Here is a 20,240-nt window from a genome sequence, read left to right on the forward strand (position 1 = left end):
GCTAAACATATTGATAACATTGTTTTACTAGATATTTTTTAGACATTCATCTAGGCTTCATTTTGATTTTGTGATCACCAAAAAATTAATAAAAATAAATTTTGGTTCCTGGGTCGAGATCAGTAATGGTCTGATTGAAATTATCCCCATAAATTATTAATACTTAATACCTTTTTCACTAACAAGTAAGCTTTATATCAAATCTATTGAAATCCTAACATACAACTAACCAATGCATTGTATTTTTCAGCTTTGAATTTCGCAGACTCTTAATTAGATTGTAATCCGCCAGATGACTTTTGTAATGTTTATTTTGAATTTACACTTTTCGATATAAAGTTAATTTATCAAATTGTTATCATAATTAGTTAAATGGCAAAGTTTTACAAGCTTTATTGTTTAATAATGTTTTCTTTATCTGTTCGAATTTAGCAATACAAGGATTTAATTTTGGAAACATTGAATCAGAGTTATTATGGTTTAGTAGCAACCTTGATATGATCTTGCTAGTTTGACATCTAAAGAATATTCATCTAAAGGATTATTCGATGTTAATTTCGAGTTGATTTATTTATTTTTCATTTATTCTGTTGTATAAATCTTATCATGCAATTAATTAAGGAACTTTTGCTATCCAAACACTTGGCCTCTTGTTACTCTTCCCAAAAAAGAGCGTTATGTTTGTTGGTTGATAATGTTAAAAAAACTGATGGTGAGTAATTTGCTATTTATAATAAAAATATTTGATAATGTTACTGATCAATGATTTAAATTTGTTTCTTTTGCAGACAGCTTTCTCAGTGTCTATGAACGGAAGGTGAAAAACAAAGAAATTGAATCTGATGAATATCAACTCAGAATTGCTAAAACTTTCCAAGAAATAGATGAACAGCTGAAAGGTTACAAACTAATCAAATCTAATTTTTTATCAAAGGTAACTTTTACCTCACAAATTTTAAACAACTAGCTGATCTATAATTTCTTGAATTTATTGATCTAGATCTTCAAACAACAAAATAAACCCAATCGGATAGTAAAAGGCCTTTATTTATATGGATCTGTCGGATGTGGAAAGACTATGTTAATGGACTTATTTTATCAAAACTGCCATGTAGACGACTACAATAAGAAACGTATTCATTTTCATTCTTTCATGTTGGATGTTCATTCAAGTATGTTAACTAAACATGATATATTGTCGCATAAAATGACTTTTCTAAATGTCTTTTTATTTTCCCCAGGAATACATGAACAGAAAAAGAAAACAAGTGCAACGTCATCTCGAAAATCTTTAAGTTATAATCCAATTCCTCCGGTTGCTGAATCTTTAGTTGAAGAATCTTGGTTACTTTGTTTAGATGAATTTCAAGTAACGGATATCGGTGATGCTATGATTTTGAAACATCTCTTTACTGAGCTTTTCTCAAGAGGAGTGGTTTTAATCGCAACATCTAATCGACCTCCCGATGGTTGGTGAGTCAAAGATGTTACTTTTGAAAGAATTAACTAAAGATTGACTTTTCTTGCGTTTCTCTCATGGTATTCATATTTAAAAATCTAGATTTGTATAAAAATGGTTTACAAAGAGGTGCTTTTTTACCATTCATACCTCTACTTAAAGAACACTGTCAATCAATGGCCTTAGATTCTGGTATAGATTATCGTCAGAAATCTCTTCCTTCAAAGCAAAACATTTATTTATTGTAAGTTGCTTTATTTGAATTTATCATTTAATTGAATACAATGTTTCTCATTATGTTCACAATATTACAGAAAAGACGAAGAAAAAGCTGACAAAGAATTGGATCGCCTCTTCAAGATATTTGCCAGCCGAGAAACTGATAATGTTAGGCCCAAAACAATTGTCATCAAAGGAAGAAACGTTACATTTGCAAAAACTTGCGGCAGAGTCCTTGATTCATCGTTCTCTGAACTCTGCGATCGGGTAAGTTGCCGCGCTCTTTGTTAATCTTATCACCGTGCTTCAATATTTTCATTTATTAACTTTTCAGCCTCTTGGTGCTGTTGATTATCTGACTCTTAGTCAACTTTTCCATACTGTGATCATCAGAGATATACCTCAATTGAATCTAAAACTTAAAACACAAGCTAGACGATTCATCACTTTGATAGATACTTTTTATGATAACAAGGTAAGCTTTTGATTTATGCTTTTTCATTGAACTTAATGAAGTTTTCTTTTTTCTTTCTTCAGGTAAGAGTCCTTTTCTCCGCAAATGTTCCAATTAAAGAATTGTTTATGGTTGGTAATTCGGACGATGATATAACTGATGAACAGAGAGCCTTGATGGATGATTTAGGAATCAAATTTTCTCAAGTTAAAGATTCAACAGACCTTTTCAGTGGACAAGAAGAAATGTTTGCATTTGATCGAACACTTTCCAGGATAATGGAGATGCAAACTCTCGATTACTGGAATCTGAGAGAAATATTTTAAATTATTTCCAAGCTCACTCACTTCGCTGGTTGCTTACAATCCTAGATTGTATAAAAGCTAACAAGGCTAGACTTAATGAATCTTAATGAAAATTTTTGTAGATCTGTATAAACCTAAGAAATTCATTCTCCATCATTAATCAAGTATTTTCAGAAATAACAAATCAATTACTGATCTATAAACTGGTTATTTATTGATAGCCCAATTAATAAAAGACGTTAAAATTCAAGAAATGCAAGCTTAATTTAGGTCCAGTAAAGTCTTATCTATAAATCTGTAAAGAATGAATTGGTCATCACTTAACCAATTCATTTTTAAAGCAATTTCAGACTAAAAAATGATGTAGCTGAAATAAATAATTCAATAACTGAAATTTTATTTAGGCGAAAGAATCAGTACGCATTAGGTTTTTAATGAATTGATAACCAAAACATCAAATTGCTCTGAATGCATCAAAATTGTGTGAATAATTTAGTTCGCTTTTCTAAAAAATTGACATTGAAATATGATCGGTAATTCATGTTATTTTATTTAAATTTTAAAATCAATAAACTCGATGAATAAAGAAGAGAAAGATTTCTTGTTAAATTCAAATTTGGAAATTCATGTCCAATTTATTTCATCATTAATTTAAATTCTAGCATTTTGTTTCAGCTAGACTTATTACAATGGAAGATTCAAATGCTTTGTATATTTTTTTGTTTTCATTTTATTTCAACTTAAATGGTGATTTATTGTTGACATTCACAGTAGAATTGAACAGTTGAATGACACCTTGGAATTGAAACTAAGAAAGGAAAAGAAAAACATTGACCAAATTATTGTGACACTTAATTAAGTTAAATAATCTTTTGAAGAGTGAAATCAGATCTAAACAAGATTTGGCTAAAAAATTAGAGTATCGTTAATGATGACATAAGTTATTTGATGCTTAATTTTGACAAAAGTAGTTATTTGCCTACTTTTAAAGAAGAAAATTTTGAAAAATTTTCTGTTAATTCTTATTTCGCGTTAATCAGCATCAACAGAAAATAGGAAAAAAAATATCGAAAAAGAAGAGAAACAAAAATGAAAGAAAAATGAGATTTCAATTGGCTTGTAATATATAGTTTCATCCAAACTCCATTAATAATAGTTGCTGATGAATTGTGATCTAAATGTTCGTTGTCAGTTAATATGAAAATGGTGTTTAACAATTTGCGTCATGTTAATAAATAATCCTGATATCTTTGATACCCAATGAAGCATAAAAAATTAAAAAGGCTTTCCTTGACGAAGCACCAAAATTAATGGAAAATTTAAGGCTTGATGTTCAATGGAAATGAATTTTTCGTAATGATTTATGCAAAAATTACACCAGGTTCGGTCAGCTTTATCCCACATACTGTTACTGGATTCTGGTTAGTGATCCTCTTGTTTCGTGATAAGTCTCAAATGTTTATAAAATGGCTTCATAAAAGTTTATCCTTCTAAGGTACCTAAAGATTTCTCAAGATGATTCACATAGGGACGAAAGAAGGTAAGAAAAGAAGAAATGGAGTGAAAAGAGGAAAGAGAAAGGAAAGAGTAGATAATGATAAAAAAAATGTTCAGTTCCCAGGGAGGGTGATATTAGAAAAAGTATTGGAAGTAATTGAAAAAGTAAAGACAGAGAGCGTAGTTGGGTTGATGGAAAGAGACGGAATAATGAAAACAAAAATCTAATTCAAAAGAGATTTTTGTGGTTTTTTGTGGTTGTGTAGGAGCAAGAAGATGAGAGAAAAATAGATATTCAAGAGTAATGAAGATGAAAAGAAAGGAAAAAGATAGAGAGAAAGACGAAAAATGGAAACAGCCATTGAACTTGTGAGGACGTCCGTGTGAAGCTAAATAAAGCCTTTTACTTTGTTTCTTTTTGTGCAACTTTTGTAATATCAAATTAAGTCTTCTACTTTAAGAGTAAAATGTAAGGACACTTGTCTGGTTGCCTCGTACGAAGAGGAAGGGAGGCATATCCGCTGTTAGTGTTTCCAGCCAAGCCATATAAAGCGCTGCTGAGCAAGTTCCTTTTCGAGGCATTGGTAATGTCCTAAAATAGATGGAAAGAGGGAGAAAAATATATTTAAAAACAATTAATAGTGAAATTAAGCTGACAAATGAGGTGGTAAAACGAGACAATTAATTGGTTTCAAAGAAAGTCTAAACCTATCATGTTACAGAGAATACTGGAAATAAATTATTTCCAATTATTAAATGTAGTAATTTGATTCTTTTGGTTATTTTTCATTCTATGATATTTGTTGATGTCTTGTTTACATTATTACTTACATAACAATGAGAGATGCATCCATTGAATGTTGCAATAGAAGCTCTCTTAATCGTATATGACGATATGATTTATTTTTTAAAGCTAAATATTCAGATTCTGATATAAGAACATTGAGCCCATCAAAATCTCCGCTACCATCATTTCCTGAATCATTCATTTTAACTGGTTCTTCGTCTAAATCTTTTGTTCGCCATTTGGAAATCATTTCGTTAAATTTTTGCCTATTCTCTTCGGTTGGAGGACGAACGATATCCGATATCACGGTAACATCAGAATATTCAATTCGGAATTTGTTAAGAAGAGCAGCCATGTTGCGCTGTTCTTGGTTTAAATCGTCTTTTTTATTTGCCAGAGCAAAAATACGTAATTTACAACCAGACCTAGAAAAAGGATAATCATGAAAGAAAAAACAAATTACAAGAAAATGTTAGAAAATGAAAAATCAGAATAGACAGAATAGGAAGCAAAAAAAAAGACTTTCTCTAGATAATAAAATCTATTGATCCACATTAATGTTTCTTGATGATTTGACTTTTCAATAAATTAAAAGAATCAATGAATGACTTGTTTTTACATGAGTCTTTTTTTACAGCCAAGAATCTTGTGAACAAAAATACAAACCATTGTTTCCGTGTGCTCAAAATGTAAGGCACTAACATGGTTAATCCTCCATCATCATACAACCACCAGACATCAATGGTTGACTTTTTTTGTTTTCTTTGAAATTGATTGATTGTTGATAAGATATTTTTAGGCATAATCGACTTCTCTTCATCTTTTTCAGAGACAAGAGCTGATTTATGTTCACTCTTTTGGTCATCATAGATAACAGTTGTTGCCAGAGGAGACTCATCATCTGAACTATCCCCACTAATAGCTGTGTGTCATGGAGAGAGACAGACAACAAACAGATAAACAGAAAAAAAAGGAAAAGTAAATTTCATTTATGAGTAAAATTTAGTTGCGTAGGTTGAAGAAAAATAAATTAAAGATGAGAAATGAACTCACTTTGAGATGTAACTGAATCGTAAGCGGCAAGTAAACTTTCACCTTTCTCAATATCTTTGGCTTCAGCTTTTTTGTCTGCTTTACTTTGTTTCGGAGTTTTCTCATCGACATCATCACCGTGCGATAATCGTCCATATCTAGAATGATCTAATCCCTTTTTTAGCCGCAAAATGCATAAAGCCATATGTTTATCAAAAGCCTCACTAAAAGAAAGAAGAAAAGAAAGAGAGTAAATCAAGATTAAATTTCTGTTTAAAGTGCAGCTCAATCATTTCAAACTTACTGGATAACAGCGAAATACTCTAAAAGCTCTTGTTTATTACAGTCTTGCCAGTCACTTTTATAGCCGAGCATTAAGATGTTGGGTCTCAATTTTCCTATTCCCGTACACTAGAAGTGTTGAAAAAAAGATCCCGGGTAAGATTATCAATACTTAATATCAATTTACAGTTTCACAGAGTAACAACTTGTTTAATCTTGTAATCAGTATCAGTAAAAAAGATTTACCTGAATCATCGATTTAGCTCCAGATACAAAGGATTGATCATCACTAAGTGTGTAAAATGATTTCACTTTACGTTTAATAAGCCAATCATTATTTTGATGAGTGATATTTTCTCGTGCTTTTTGATTAAGTCGAGCCTGGAAAAAAAATTATTGATTAAGATTGATTGCTATAAATAGATGAGATGCTTTAATTGAATAAAGGAGGGAGCAAAAATACCTGAACAACATGACCACAAATCATAAGACCAATGTTTTTTGCAAGTTGATAGCTCAAATCAACTAGAGGCGGTCGAGCAAATGCATTTCCAGTAAGCACCAGAATCTGGGGTCTAAAATAAAGCAATCTCAAGATAAGTTAATCCTTTAAATGATTGAGTTTATTGATTTACCTGTAAGTTTTGATATGGTCTGGTACGAGATTAAGTTTATAAGCTGTTTGAAGAGCTGATCTGTAAGTTGCTGCTTGAGTTGATGAACCCCAATTGACATCTAACATTTATAGGGAATAAAATTGAAATAAAAAAAGGTTAAACATTGATACTCAATTGAGTGAGAAAATAACTTTTGCAAAAATGGTTGAATTAAACATACAATAAAAAAGAGATCTTGAATTTTCACAGCCTATTAATAAACTTTCAATGATTGAGAAAACATTCATAAATGTTTTTCAAGAAAAAATGGAAAGTCTAACCAGTAGCGAAAATTTGAAAACCTATTGTCAATACACCTATTTGCAAATTTCAATTGACTAAACAGCTCTTCAGAAATTAATTCACCAAGCTCTCAACGTTTACCAAGTTTGTTTGGATTTCAAGTGCTTTGAAATTTTAACATATTTTGAATGTAACCTTCAATTGAAATTTTCCTGCCTTTAGTATAAAAATGATTTCCAATAGATTATTATTTACCTGGTTTACGGTAAAGAACGATGAAATATAAGGCGAAACATATAATGAAAGTGATCAAAGAAGCAGCCCAATTGATGATAAACATGACGACCAGACAGAGAATGGCTCCAATCAATGAAACATACATGTTGTAGTAACGAAATGATGGACGAAAACCAAGTGATTTGGCAAAAGAAGCGTGGAAACAGGAAAAATTGATGAGACAATAAGCAGCCAGGAAAAAGTTGGAGATTATTGGTGCGATTACGTTTAGATCACCGAGTGCACAGCCAGCAAGGGCAATGAGAAAGGCCAAGATATAACCACGGCGAGGTTCATTGTTTTTACCTTCGCCTTTACCAAAATACTGAATGTAAGGGAACAGTTTGTCTTTACAGAGAGCTTGGAAAACTTTGGGTGCGCTAATTAAACTGGCAAGGGCAGAGGAAAGTGCAGCAGCCCAGGTTCCGGCAGTAATCAGGGGAGCGTAGAGAGAGATTAAAGACATCATATTGTAATTATGATGAAGTCCTTGTTTTTGTCCATCAAATAAAATCAAAGTTCCATTGGCTGACAAAACTTCTCGTTCAGAAGTGACTCCAAAGAGGATTGCAAAACTCATGTATGAAAGTGACGTGATGACAATCCCAAGCATAGTACCAACAGGTATGGCTTGTTGAGGATCCTTTTAAGTAGACAAGTTGGAAGAGTTTAAATTATAATCAATTGATTAATTTCAATGTTTCAACAAAATTGATATACAAGTGCTCTTTTGTTACCTTAAGATCTCCTGAAATGTTAGCGCCAGCAAGTATTCCAGTGGCTGCTGGGAAAAAGATGGCAAATATTGAGAAGAAACTTTCTCCTCGAAAATCAGGTCCAAAATTTTCAACAAACTGATCCACTGTTTAATGAGCAAACAAAAAGACAAGAGTTACTCATAGTTTGATTCATTTGAATTGACAAGATCATTGTCAATGATTTAAGTAATTAACGTCTTAAACGACAATTGCAACTGAAGTTGAAATGTGAGACTTAATTTAACCAATTTAGAAACAATTTCAATCTTAATGTTCACTTTAGACGCCCGCAAGTGACAAGCGTCAATTTTGATCAGTAACAACAAACTTGTCACTCATTGCCGTGATCTGCCGACAGTCAAAGTTAAATATCATTTTTCCGTTAATAAAGTGCAAAGACAATAATCTAAACACACATTTCTTATTCTGTGCTTTTGTTTGAATCACTGCCCACTGACATAAGTTAGCCTTAGAGATAATTAAATTGACGCAATCCCATGTATGCTGCAATAAACAAGTTGCGTTGGCTTAGACAATTGACTTAAGAATTACATGAAATTTCATGAAACTTTCATTCAAACTTAACCTTTCCCACTGGATTGGTTCAACATTCTTCAAGTAAATGATGGAAAATCATAATTGTAATGATATTACATGAATAAATATTAATATTAAATAAATAAATGGTAAATGGGAGGTTTAACATCTCTACGAGATTTATGAATGATTTAACCAATTTTAAAGTTGAAATTCAACTAACCCTAAGAGATGAAGAAAATGAAAATCTATTCAATTGCTAAGTAAGTATTCATTTAATAATTTGAATGTTAGGCTTATTTAAAGATTGCAATTTTGATGTCAAAAAATAATATCCATTGGAAGGTTTATCCTTCATTAAATGGTGAACTTTTGAGGAGAAAAATCATGATCACAAATTATTACTTACACGAATAGCCGTTAAATCCTCTCTCTTTTTTTTGTTCATTTGGTGGGATAAAGGTTCCAAGAACAAAATTGGCCATTGCCAAGAGCAGAATGAATAGCAGGAAAATTTGAGTCTATTATACATGTATACGTGAGTTAGATGGTAATACAACTAAACTACAATAACCTGTCAGATAATGTGATTAAATTTCGACCCAAACTATACGCAATCGACCCAAACTAGACGCAAAAAAGTAAGATTTCAACAAATTTCACTTCAAATAGTGAGCTTGTTCATTTGTAATCATTTCACACTAAAGCTCAATAATAAATTTTTGCTTGAACTGGTCAAAATTTGCAGCAATTAAATGACAGGTAATTGCAATGAAAACAGCAGTTTACCTTCGCTTCCCACTCTGTCCCTATAAGAGCGATTCCTAAAAGCAAAAGCACAGTAATACATCCAATAAATCGAACATTGTTGATTTCGTCGGCGAATAATGTGATTTCATTTTCCTGAGAGTAAAAGAAATTGGAAAAAGATTAGAATCAGATTAAAATAGAAACGAAATAGATGAGTTATTTCATCTGAAAATTCAGTTGAGTTAAAAATGGAAAGTGAAAATTATGTTGAAATTGCATGTTATGATTGCTATAAATTGAGTCAATAAAATGGTAAACTGAAGTATGACTGAAAGAAAGATATTGATTGTAAGAGTTTAATTGGTTTGGCGGTTAAACATTACGCTTAGTTTATCAACAATTGAGTAAAACAAATGAAACAAGTAAACTCAATAATTAACATTGAAAATAATGAATTATTGCGAAAACAAGGAAATTATTTCATTTTAAAATGATTATGAACATGGAATCATGGAAGAAATAATTTGTTAAAAGCTCAATTGTTAGATGTCAACAGTGATCATTTAAAGTGGATGAACAAAAAAATCAAGTTATTAATTATGCCATTTATGTGATCGGGTAAAACTTGTAACAATCAAAAGGCGAAGGGAAAAGGTTTGATTGCGATGGATTTTACAAGTTAATTGGACATGCAAAATTACAATTGCTCTCTTTTTTTCCTTAATTCATTGAAGAAACCAATTTAAATTATTCAAGGTCTTGACGAGTTACCAGTCAGTTGGCAAATTACTATTCAGTTCTGGGAATTGATAAGCATTAGGAAATTAGAGCTTCTCTTTGTATCTGATCATTACTAAACTGCCTTTTACATGTTAGTGACATTCATAATTCAACAGCTTTTGAATGGATTTCTTTATATCCTTCATTTGTCACCACTGCATATCATAACGATAATATAATAAACAACCTAAGCCTTGGAGCTTACGAAGCATTTTTTAAATTTTTTTCACAACTGACATATTTAACACTGAATTTGATAATTTGATTGAATAATTAAAACTAGAGCAAAGATTTAACTACGCTTTCACTTGAATGAAAAGTGTAATTAAAAAAAGATGTAAACAGTTGATGGTTGTAATACCTTAAGTAAAGCGCTAACAGTTTCTGAAAAACCAATGGCATACATAGCGACAGCCACAGCATTGGCAATTGAAAAGATGACTCCGATGGAACCTCCAAATTCAGGTCCTAAACTTCTTGAGATCATGTAATACGATCCACCACCTCGTACCTCCCCATTGGTACAAATGGCGGACATGGAAAGGGTTGTGATAACTGTAACCAGTGAGGCAAAAAGAACTATGAGGACAGCATAACCAATTCCTGCTTGAGCAACAACCTAAATCAATAGTAGAGAGAAAGGGTAGACAAAATAAAATTATTATACAATTGTTTAGTCGGAAAGGGTAAAGTGGAAGTAGGGAGGAGAAAGAGAGACAGAAAGAGAGTGAAAGTGAAACATGAAAATTTAAGTCACAATGTATTTCGTGAGAGAAGAGTCAACAATATTTGTAATTGAAAAGAAGCAAATAAAACAGAGAAAAACTAATCATTACATATCTACGAACAAAAAGTTCAGACAGACTTACCCATGAGAGACGAAGAAACAACATGACTCCCCAAATATTTACGAGACATCGTACCTGTTAAAGGGTTACAGTTAGGGGAACAAAAAAAAGGTGATAAGAAGCAACGTTGCATGTCAATAAGTGTCAATAGGTTTGTTTCAATGGTCTATTTGAGATATCAACATTTAACCTAATATAACAGCAAAGCTACATAATTATATGAATATTTTGCTGGGTTAGGTTGTGACCAACATTAAGGAAGCAAATAGACCAAACTAACCAAAACTCCTTTCACCCATCCAAATTTGACAGCAGACTCTCCGGGATCCGGTGAAAGCAATGATTTCCGGTCTTTACGCTAAAACATGGCGAAGAGAAAGAGAAACAAAAATTAGAAAATTACTTGACTTGATTACTCAGTAATGTCTTCAATGGCCTTCACAATGCTCATTTAGCGCTTAAGATTTTTCATCAATTGCATCTTCTGCTTTGCTTTCCTTTGGCAAGCTTTTCCCCTTAACCATTTTTTTTTCATTTTCATATTTTTCTTTATATTGTATTGAAAACTCTCAAGCATGGTTAGAGTTTCTGTTAAGCTATTAGCTAAGCAGCGATCTATAACCAGTATATAAAAAAATATATAAACCAATATAAGGGATCATTTGAATAGAAAGTTTTAAGGAGAAAATTTTATGCGAAATTGTAAAATTGCAAGGTTTCACCATTGCCGGTGCAAAAACAATAACAATAAGCAATAACCAGAGGCGGTTAATAAAAACACAGGACAAGCCTAATTTAATAATCAACAGTAAACTGATTTTTTTCAATAAAAAATATTGAATGGATAAATATGCTTGTAAATTGGTATAGAGAAACATTATGGAAGTGAAAAGTGAGGAATGTACAGGAAAATCAAGGTTGAAAAAAGTGAAAGGGAAAATTATTATAAGTTCCCGTGATTGAATTAAAACAAACCTAACATTTAATTATTAACAAGATTGTTATGAACATTAGAAAATGTTGAAATGAAGTTGATTGCCAAGTTGATCAATCAAGGCAATGTCCTGAGACCTGGAAAACCAGCTTAATAACTTAAAATAAAGGCCATTGGCATTCATCATTAGAACCATCAACTCAACCTCTTTTTTTTACTTCTTTTTTAATTTTCAATTAAAAAAACACAAATCATGTAAATTATGATGATGATTATGATAAGGTTGCCGCTGATGATGAAGCTAATGATAAATAGTAATAACATTTATCAATAAATGCGAACAGAACGAGTTTTTTCTCACTGACTTTCTCTCATTTCTCTCTCACTAATTGATTTTCACATGTTTTTCAAGAAAATCTAAAAATCAAAAAGCAATAAGTACTAATAATAAGTAATACAATAATGATAGTAAAATGTAAATTAAGTCAGAAAGTAAATATTTGCATAATTTACAAGAGAAAATGTAATCAAGAAAAGGTTAACAAAAATGTTTCTCAGAGAAAAGATGAGGGTTTTAAAATAAAGGGAAGGGTTGAAAGGGGGCCATTGGTATTTTTTTCTTACTCTTCTTAAGGGCAAACTAGATAATTAAAACGTAAACTAATAGATACCTTTTGTGAATCATGAAATGTTGATGACATATCACAACCATGGAGTTCATCTAAAGTTGGCCGGCTCATATGTCCATGAACCGAATTAATGTCCCTGTAATGGTCAACTCGAGGAAGAGCTTCTCTGGTATAATGTCTGAAGCTTTTCAAATTTTTGGTATCATAAACAGTATGGCTATTGTTGTAATCCATTGTACTTTGATGGTTAAAGGGTACAGGAGATGAAGTGGCCCGGTCACAGTTTTCATCATTTTCATAATTCTCATGGTTGTAATCATCGTCCTCACCATGACCATTGGTTTCACCATAACCATTAAGGGCGATTTCCTCAGTTGACACTTCACCATCTTTGGATCCATTGTCACCAGTCACTTTGGCTACTTGAAAACGAGATACACTCATCTTTTGAAATACACAAACAAACACACGCTCTTTTGATCAGAAATTATTCTTATGATGAGAGATTTAAACACTTTTCCAGTTCCTAGGTAACTCTCTAACTCACAAAGTCACTGATCTCACTTTCTCTCTCCTTCCACCTCTCTCTTTACTCTCCTTTTAACCGAAAAGTTCCCTCTCCTAAAAGTTCTTTTTGAGAGCCATCTTTAGGTAACAGGATCAAAGTGAAACAGTTTATCTTGAGGTAAACTTTTTAGTACAATTTACTGTTGACTCGAAACTGGTTCCATATAAACAAATTATAATTTAAGGGCGAACTAATTGAACACCAAAACAATTTAAAATCATATAATATTAACAAGAGTACAGTTTGTTGGGTTGAAATTGACTTGTGCGAAAAATTATCACAAGTACAGTTGCGATTAATGTTGAAATTTAAAAAACTGTAATGTTTTAAATAAAAGAGATGGCAGCACAGCTTTTGGGTATCTTCTGACATTGAGGGAAAGATTAATAATTTAAATCAGTGCTCTTCGAGACTCAGAAATTGTCAATCAATCTTTCATAGAATATTTTGTCTAGATTTAGTTTATTCTTGTGTCAAGTTTTAGCATGAAATCTCTGTCAATCAAGATTGGATGATGGAATTTTGTCGATTTATTCCTTTTACAGCTTGTTTCTTCACTGGACTTCAACTTCTCCGAAATTTGTGTGTAATTATCTTTATACTGGAAATGCTTCATACTTGCTAAAATCACCTAAAAGTTCTTATTCCCATGTCTGAAATTTTGCATGGCACTGTGGTAATAGTGTGCAATGTTTACGCTGCTGGAATTACAGAAATGGTAATAAATTGATTGTTTAAATCAATCTGTTTATTATACTGGTTGTGAAATAACGATTTTGAATTGTTGTGATAATAACAATCCTTTTCTTTGGCACAATATTTTATGCGCTTTACAGGTAAAATTTTACAGTTAAGTGTTATGAGTTTTTTTCCAAATTACCTGGTGAAATTTGCACTTGATAAACCAGTTTCAATAGATGAGTAATTTTGATTCATAAAAAAACATCTGCAATAAAGTTGAAGCGAAGGATAAATGATAAAATGGTTGATAAAGTGATAAAAATGTACAGCAGATTCCAAGAGTAGATTCAGAACCGTTTGAGAACAATTGTCGTTGATTCTATTGTTGATGAAAGGTTGAATTAATTGATTAGCCAAGAGATTTCTTCAGATTAGATCCGGTTTCCTTGAGAAGTTGATCACTGATATCTGTGAAAGATTTAAAAATTTACTCAATTATTTTGAAGCGGTTTACATTGAGAATCGAGCTGTCAAGCCATTTTTCATGAAAATTTAAAATTATTGAAACATCACTTGAAATTTTGGCAGCAATAATACATCTTTTTTATACTTACTATTATCAACTTTATGGAAGTCTTTCATTGCAATTGACGAATGTCTTTCAATAACAGCGATTTGATCAGGTGTAAGATTTTCACCCAATTTTTTCAATGCTAACAGTATTTCACACCTTCTTTCGTCAAAGTTATCACGACTGAGTTTACCAGTTTCAAACTGTCTTTCAAGCTGTGAAAACAAAAAAAATATTTGGATTAATATCCAACGAAAATTCACCAGATTACAATAATAACAATAAATTGAGATTTACTCACTTCAGACAACTTCACTCTTAATTGATCTGGCTGTTTACGAGCAAACATTCTTATAACTTCTGGCGTCTTGAAAGCATTACTAATGGCAGCTTGAATAGCCTGTGAATAAAAGTAATACATGGAATAAATCATACAACACATTTACATTTCGCAGTCGAGAACATTTACTCACCAATTGGTAAGCTCCTAATTGATCAACCAAAGTAATGTTACCAGAAACAATATCATTAAGATATTCACTAAACTCTTTCAACTGTTCCAATGTCTGAGATCTTGTTTCCTCATATTCCTCATCGTCCAGTTCATCTCTAAATAACAAAATAAGTTAAATTTGGATTTAAACACTTGCATTGATAGTAAGAATTTAAAAATTAATCAAAAATTTTATTACTAACCGGCATTCTTCCAAGTCAGACAATTGAGTAATAAGCCTTTCCAATTGCTCTTCTAGGTTGGCTCTTAATTTATCCGTTTCTTGGGTTCCTCTCGATGTTGAAGTCATTGTTGGATAGAAATACGAATATAACTATCAACTTAGAATCTTGAGTAGTGAAAAAATTAAAAACTAAATATCAAAACTGGAAATGTTTTCTGAATTAAAAAATGAGAAAATTCAAATTGACAATTCACAGCTTGGTTTAAAAACACATGAGCAGTAACCAGGTGTAGCAAACAAACCTTTTATGTATTAATATGTTTAAGGGTATCTTGAATGAATATTGTTCATTCAACCTTCTGATAAACAGTAGCTCACGCCGAAATTGATCTTATTGATAATCCTTATGATTCATTGTTACCTTTTTTCAATAATTATTGCAGTAATATCAGCTTTATGAAACAATCTTTTGATATCAGATTTAAACTGATCAACTACTGCATATCGATTGACTCTTGGTGTTAAATCGATGCTATTGATGTCTAAGATAATCTTTGATCGCTCATTTTCTTGGTCATTTGAAATCTTTTCAGCGAATCTCAGAATCAGCTTTTTTGCTTATTTTATTTTCCCCAGTAAATTTACATGCTAAAATAATTTTTCTTTTGAAATGTTCAACTTTTTTAATGCATTTTGAATTTCGCAGACTCTAAAAATTTGTTGAATTATTTCTCGACAGGTGGCTCTTGGCTCTTTGTATCTGTATTTTAACTAGAGGTGGGCGATTAGTTGATAATCAGGTAATCGATTATAATCGAAAATTTCACCAGATAATCGATTAATCGATTAATCGACAAAAAGCCAGAAAACTTCAAAAAAACATGAATTCACTGAGAATTTGCAATAAATTCGACGTGAAAAAAACTAAAACTTCACTAGCTAATACATGTGTATAGCTAGATTTCGCATATTTACTAATCGATTAACTTTTTTGTCTAATCGATAATTATTTTATTTGAACTAATCGATTATAATCGATGTAATCGATGTAATCGCCCACCTCTAATTTTAACATGAACTTTTTTATCAGAAATACAAATTTGTTTTACAATTAGCTAATTGCCCCACCAACATTGAGTTTAATCCTCGGAATTTATTCTAATTGTGCTGGATTAAAATCTTTTTGGTGACTTTTGTGTCTTTAAGAGTTTCGTTATTAGTTAACAATAATTGACCGTTTGACATCCAAGAGTATTCATCTAATCTTGTGAATTTTTGGATGTTACCTTCGATTAAATTTTGTTTATTTTTCATCTATTCTGTTGCATGTACCTTACCATGCAATCCATTAAGGAACTTTTGCTATCCAAACACTTGGCCTTTTGATTCTTCTCACGAAGAAAGAGCACTACATTGGTTGATAATCTGAAAATAACTAATGGTGAGTAATTTGTTTTATTGCAATATATTCTCTTACTAATGAATTTTTCCTCTTTTTAGCCTCCATTGCACAAAAAAAGAAATCGATCTTCAGTTCTGTATCCTTAGTCCATACTCAGATAACTCTTTTTATTCAAGAACTTACAAGATTAGAGTTTCCAAAAATTTATGATTGGTGTTTAAATGTGAATTCTTTGCTCTTAGTCTCAATCAAAAAGCGCTGTCGAGTTACCTGAAAATAGATGTCCAATTTCATTCAATTATGATATTTATTCAATAATCTGAGTAATTTGCACTTGCATGAATGCAGTGAATTACAGATTTCACGAATGATTCAACTTGGAACAAGCTACAAGCTACTCAACACTGGAACTCATATTTCGACCTTAAATTATACTTGGATTTTTCAATTTGATTTAACTTTCGGATAATGTGAGTTAGCTCTTTTTTGTGATTCCATACGATTTTGAACAACTACCGTTCCTCATTTCCATGTTAAAAGCATCATGGAAGTGATTTAAAGTTGTCCTAAAGCAATAAAATTCACTTCACTTTCAGTATATCAAGTTTGTCAACTGAAATTTTATGAATTGTAACATCTTTCTTGTCAGATTACCAATGGACTAGTTTATAAAGGCAACGTACGTTCAGCGTGATTATAATATTTCAATGAATTGGTGAATATGGCAATTTTGGTGGATCTTTATGCAAAAGAGACAAGGAATAATTGATTGAACAGCAATCAGCAATAACAATATTGATTGAAGGTTAAAACCAACCATCTACTGATTCAACGTACTTTTGGTTCAATCAATGTTCAGATTTTATCATCTCTTCAGATCGTCTACCTTAACGGATTCTATAATCTTAACTAAAAATTATCCAAACGAGAAAAAGTCTTCCTGTTCAAGTCACTGGCCAAATGAAATAACCGTAGCTGATCAATAATCAAATTAATTAACCAAGAAAAGGATAGTCATAATTAATTCAATTAGGAAAGCTTATTGCACCAATGGAAAGGAAGCGAACGTAAATTTGATCCAAAAGCATGTTAATCTGAATCATGATAGAAACCAAATGCAATCTCATTTGAATATAAAAACAAGAATCGACAGATGACTAAATTTACTGATGATTATTGACATGGGAATCAATGATCACACTGTCTTAACAACTATCACAACAAGATCCGGTTAACAATCAACCTGGATTAACAATTTGGAATCAAATTAACATGTTAATATCCATAGATGATCATTGAAATTGAGATTGGAGGACAAGAAGGAAATGTCATTTGATTAATACAGTTGGTTATAATCTTAGAGCAACTATTCATTTGCATGCAATAAGAAAAAAAAGCCAAATCAAACCAACAAAAAGACAAAAGATATGATTTTGTTTTACATGGACAATCATAATCAATGATGATCAAGTTACCTGTTAAAAGAAGTCTTGATAATATGAGAGTTCAAAGAGTCTGAATGGAACCAAGGAATCTCTCGAAAAAGCTGCTTAAATAACAAAATCTGGAACTGAAAAGCAAAAAGTCATCTGACATCTTCTTATCCAACTCATTCTAATTGAGAAAATTGAATTTCCGAGTTCAGAAAGGACTTAGAATTCCTATTAGAAAATGGCCTTAAAAAAGTAGTTTGGATTTATGGATGTTTCAAAAATCAGGACAAATCATGGTGAAAGCCAATGAGTAGAGTTTACCAAATCTAGCAAGAAGAGATCTCGAATGGTTGAGTGACATAAAAAGCAATTTAACCCACAAAGTTACCTATTAATGGAAGAACACTTGATAAAGATGAAACCGAATGTTAATTAACATCTGAAATACGGAAATGAGGCCGGAATCGAAAGTTGTGATTTTCATTTCTCATTCCAGGATTCATCAATTGTCATAATTTTCTGTGGTTTTCCTCATCTTTACCAAAAGTGGTGAAAGGGCGAAAAAAAGAGACATGAAGTTAACTTTCAAACAAAGCCAAATAACTTAAAAAGACAAAAGCAAATAATTAAATTACAGATCAAATAATTGAATTCAGGTACAATCATACAACAATTTAATAGTTTTTGGTTAAACATTTACCTTTCCATTAACATTGTAAGCAACTGCTCAAACGATGGAATGATAATGAAAGACAGAAAAAAAGGCAAAACAAAAAGTTGCCTGAAATGTTGACTTCAGTAGAAATAATGAAAATAATTTTTCCAGTTAAAGTTTCAATCAGGTTGAAAAGTTAATTTTCATCAATTGTTGAATCAAATGGAAAAATAATTGTTTATTAATGAAAATCGGTAAAGCAAAGGAAAACATTTGATTAGCTGATGATTGAAAATTTGTTTAACCATTTACCTGTTCAATGTAATTGGAATGGTAAAAAACAGAGAAAGAAAAAGAGTTTTCATTCGACAATCTTCATTTCTTTCATTCTAATTTCAGGATAAACATCATGGGTCAATGAATCGTCTGCTATCTTACCTCAAATCATCATGTTCATCATGCTCATCATGAGGAAGAGCAAAAAAAAAGTTGAATGCGAAACAATCAAAATCATTTCTCTTCAATAACTTTACCTTTCTAACCCGAGGCAATGTCAATTTCATCCTTTATCCTACAAAGAACAAGTTGAAACCAGAAAATGTTCAATAATGATGATGATTGGAAAGAAGATGAGTTTTTTTTCTTCATCGCTCTTGTGATATTTGCTGATGAAAAACTTTTCCCATTTGATTTCGAATGAAGGAAAGAAGCGCAAAATGGAACCAAGAAAAACAAAAACTTGAACAATTGAATCTCACGAGACTTTACTGAATCTTAACCAGAAACCTTTTACTCAGTTTAAATCATCATTTGACCTGAAAAAAGCCAACAATTTTACATTCAAAATTGTCATCAAACAATCAATTTGCAACATAAAACGGATCAACTTGATTAAAAGCATTCGACTTTATCCAATGGACAGTATAAATCACTATTAAAAGTTAATTTAATTTTGAAGGAAATTTCGAAATCTCATTCTCAACAGTTAACATGCATTAAAATAGCAATTAGTTGTAATAAATTAAACATGATTCCAATGAAATTAATTAGTTAGTTGTCTCGGGAAGTTTAAATAACAATGAATATCTAATGATGAGAAGGAATAAGATTCAAGAAAATGAATGAAACGATGAAAGGAGAAGAAAATAATTCTTACAATTTAACTCAATTATCTTAATCATTAAGCATTTTTTTCCTCACTTAATTCAACCTTTTCAACATTTTCATTTTTAAATAAAGTTGAACCAATTTAGAGTTGAATTTTTTTACAATTTATTTTTTGTTTCCTCAACATTTAATTAAACTGTTGAAATGAGCGTAAAATAGTTGGAACAACAATTAGAATACATTTTAATGGAAAAGATTGACATGAGAAATGGATGGAAAGAGTAAACAGAGTTTCAGTTAAAGGTCAGTTTACTGTCTAGTCAGGGTTGGCCATTGATTGGGACAAGATGAAGTAAACATTTTTCTTGTTCAAACTCTTACAATGAAACATATTTTGATAAGGTTTGCTTTTCTCGCAACATTTTTGCTCCTTCACATTATGGTTAATTAATGTTATGATGATGATGGAAAAAGAGCAAAATTTCATTGGAAAAGGTTATTTATTATAACCAATAGATTGGTTACCCTTGGAATTCAGTTTGAGGTCATTTATCTCGAATAAATAGAATGGAACCGAATATTAATCACATGGAGACAGACAGGGTGAGAGTTGAAGAGGCAAAGGAAGGAGAAGAAAAGGAAAAGGAAGAGAGGAAAAAAAGTTCTTGGATTATGTATAAATGTTGCCAACGATAGAAAA

At 31.3% G+C, this 20,240-nt stretch overlaps 3 protein-coding genes and 1 long non-coding RNA gene across 5 annotated transcripts; 2 read left to right on the top strand and 2 right to left on the bottom strand.

The window, feature by feature from the left end:
• The first annotated feature begins 291 nt into the window (after window positions 1-291).
• On the top strand, window positions 292-2,691 carry LOC107361208 (AFG1-like ATPase). The gene is made up of 8 exons (XM_015927978.3): window positions 292-712; window positions 789-934; window positions 1,001-1,172; window positions 1,242-1,469; window positions 1,562-1,703; window positions 1,774-1,945; window positions 2,013-2,153; window positions 2,216-2,691. The coding sequence occupies exons 1-8, from the start codon at window positions 607-609 to the stop codon at window positions 2,456-2,458; spliced, it is 1,350 nt and encodes a 449-aa protein (XP_015783464.2). The 5' UTR covers window positions 292-606; the 3' UTR covers window positions 2,459-2,691.
• Window positions 2,692-3,527: 836 nt separating this feature from the next.
• On the bottom strand, window positions 3,528-13,139 carry Ncc69 (sodium chloride cotransporter 69). The gene is made up of 16 exons (XM_015927977.3): window positions 12,489-13,139; window positions 11,164-11,241; window positions 10,905-10,958; window positions 10,397-10,654; window positions 9,295-9,408; window positions 8,915-9,026; window positions 7,948-8,072; window positions 7,190-7,853; window positions 6,671-6,770; window positions 6,499-6,610; window positions 6,282-6,416; window positions 6,058-6,164; window positions 5,775-5,977; window positions 5,388-5,643; window positions 4,766-5,146; window positions 3,528-4,526 (listed from the first exon to the last, which is right to left on the bottom strand). The coding sequence occupies exons 1-16, from the start codon at window positions 12,888-12,890 to the stop codon at window positions 4,391-4,393; spliced, it is 3,237 nt and encodes a 1,078-aa protein (XP_015783463.2). The 5' UTR covers window positions 12,891-13,139; the 3' UTR covers window positions 3,528-4,390.
• A 601-nt stretch (window positions 13,140-13,740) lies between these two features.
• On the bottom strand, window positions 13,741-15,386 carry LOC107361209 (protein LZIC). Of its 2 annotated transcripts, XM_015927981.3 has the most exons (6): window positions 15,246-15,386; window positions 14,963-15,108; window positions 14,740-14,875; window positions 14,568-14,666; window positions 14,310-14,481; window positions 13,741-14,163 (listed from the first exon to the last, which is right to left on the bottom strand). In XM_015927981.3, exons 2-6 carry the CDS (start codon window positions 15,067-15,069, stop codon window positions 14,105-14,107), a joined length of 573 nt encoding a protein of 190 aa, XP_015783467.2. In that variant the 5' UTR covers window positions 15,070-15,108; window positions 15,246-15,386; the 3' UTR covers window positions 13,741-14,104. The 2 variants fall into 2 exon arrangements, with proteins under 2 accessions (XP_015783467.2, XP_015783465.2); XM_015927979.3 differs by lacking the exon at window positions 15,246-15,386 and having other exon boundaries at window positions 14,963-15,218.
• A 644-nt stretch (window positions 15,387-16,030) lies between these two features.
• LOC112538712 (uncharacterized) lies at window positions 16,031-19,459 on the top strand. The gene is made up of 4 exons (XR_016201071.1): window positions 16,031-16,384; window positions 16,444-16,815; window positions 16,995-18,434; window positions 18,833-19,459. It is a non-coding gene; the product is annotated as an uncharacterized LOC112538712 (long non-coding RNA).
• The last annotated feature ends 781 nt before the right edge of the window (window positions 19,460-20,240 follow it).

This window comes from Tetranychus urticae, chromosome 1 (assembly GCF_039701765.1).
Source record: "Tetranychus urticae isolate SD_2017Ah chromosome 1, NJAU_TeUrti_SD_1.0, whole genome shotgun sequence".
NCBI lineage: Eukaryota > Metazoa > Arthropoda > Arachnida > Trombidiformes > Tetranychidae > Tetranychus > Tetranychus urticae.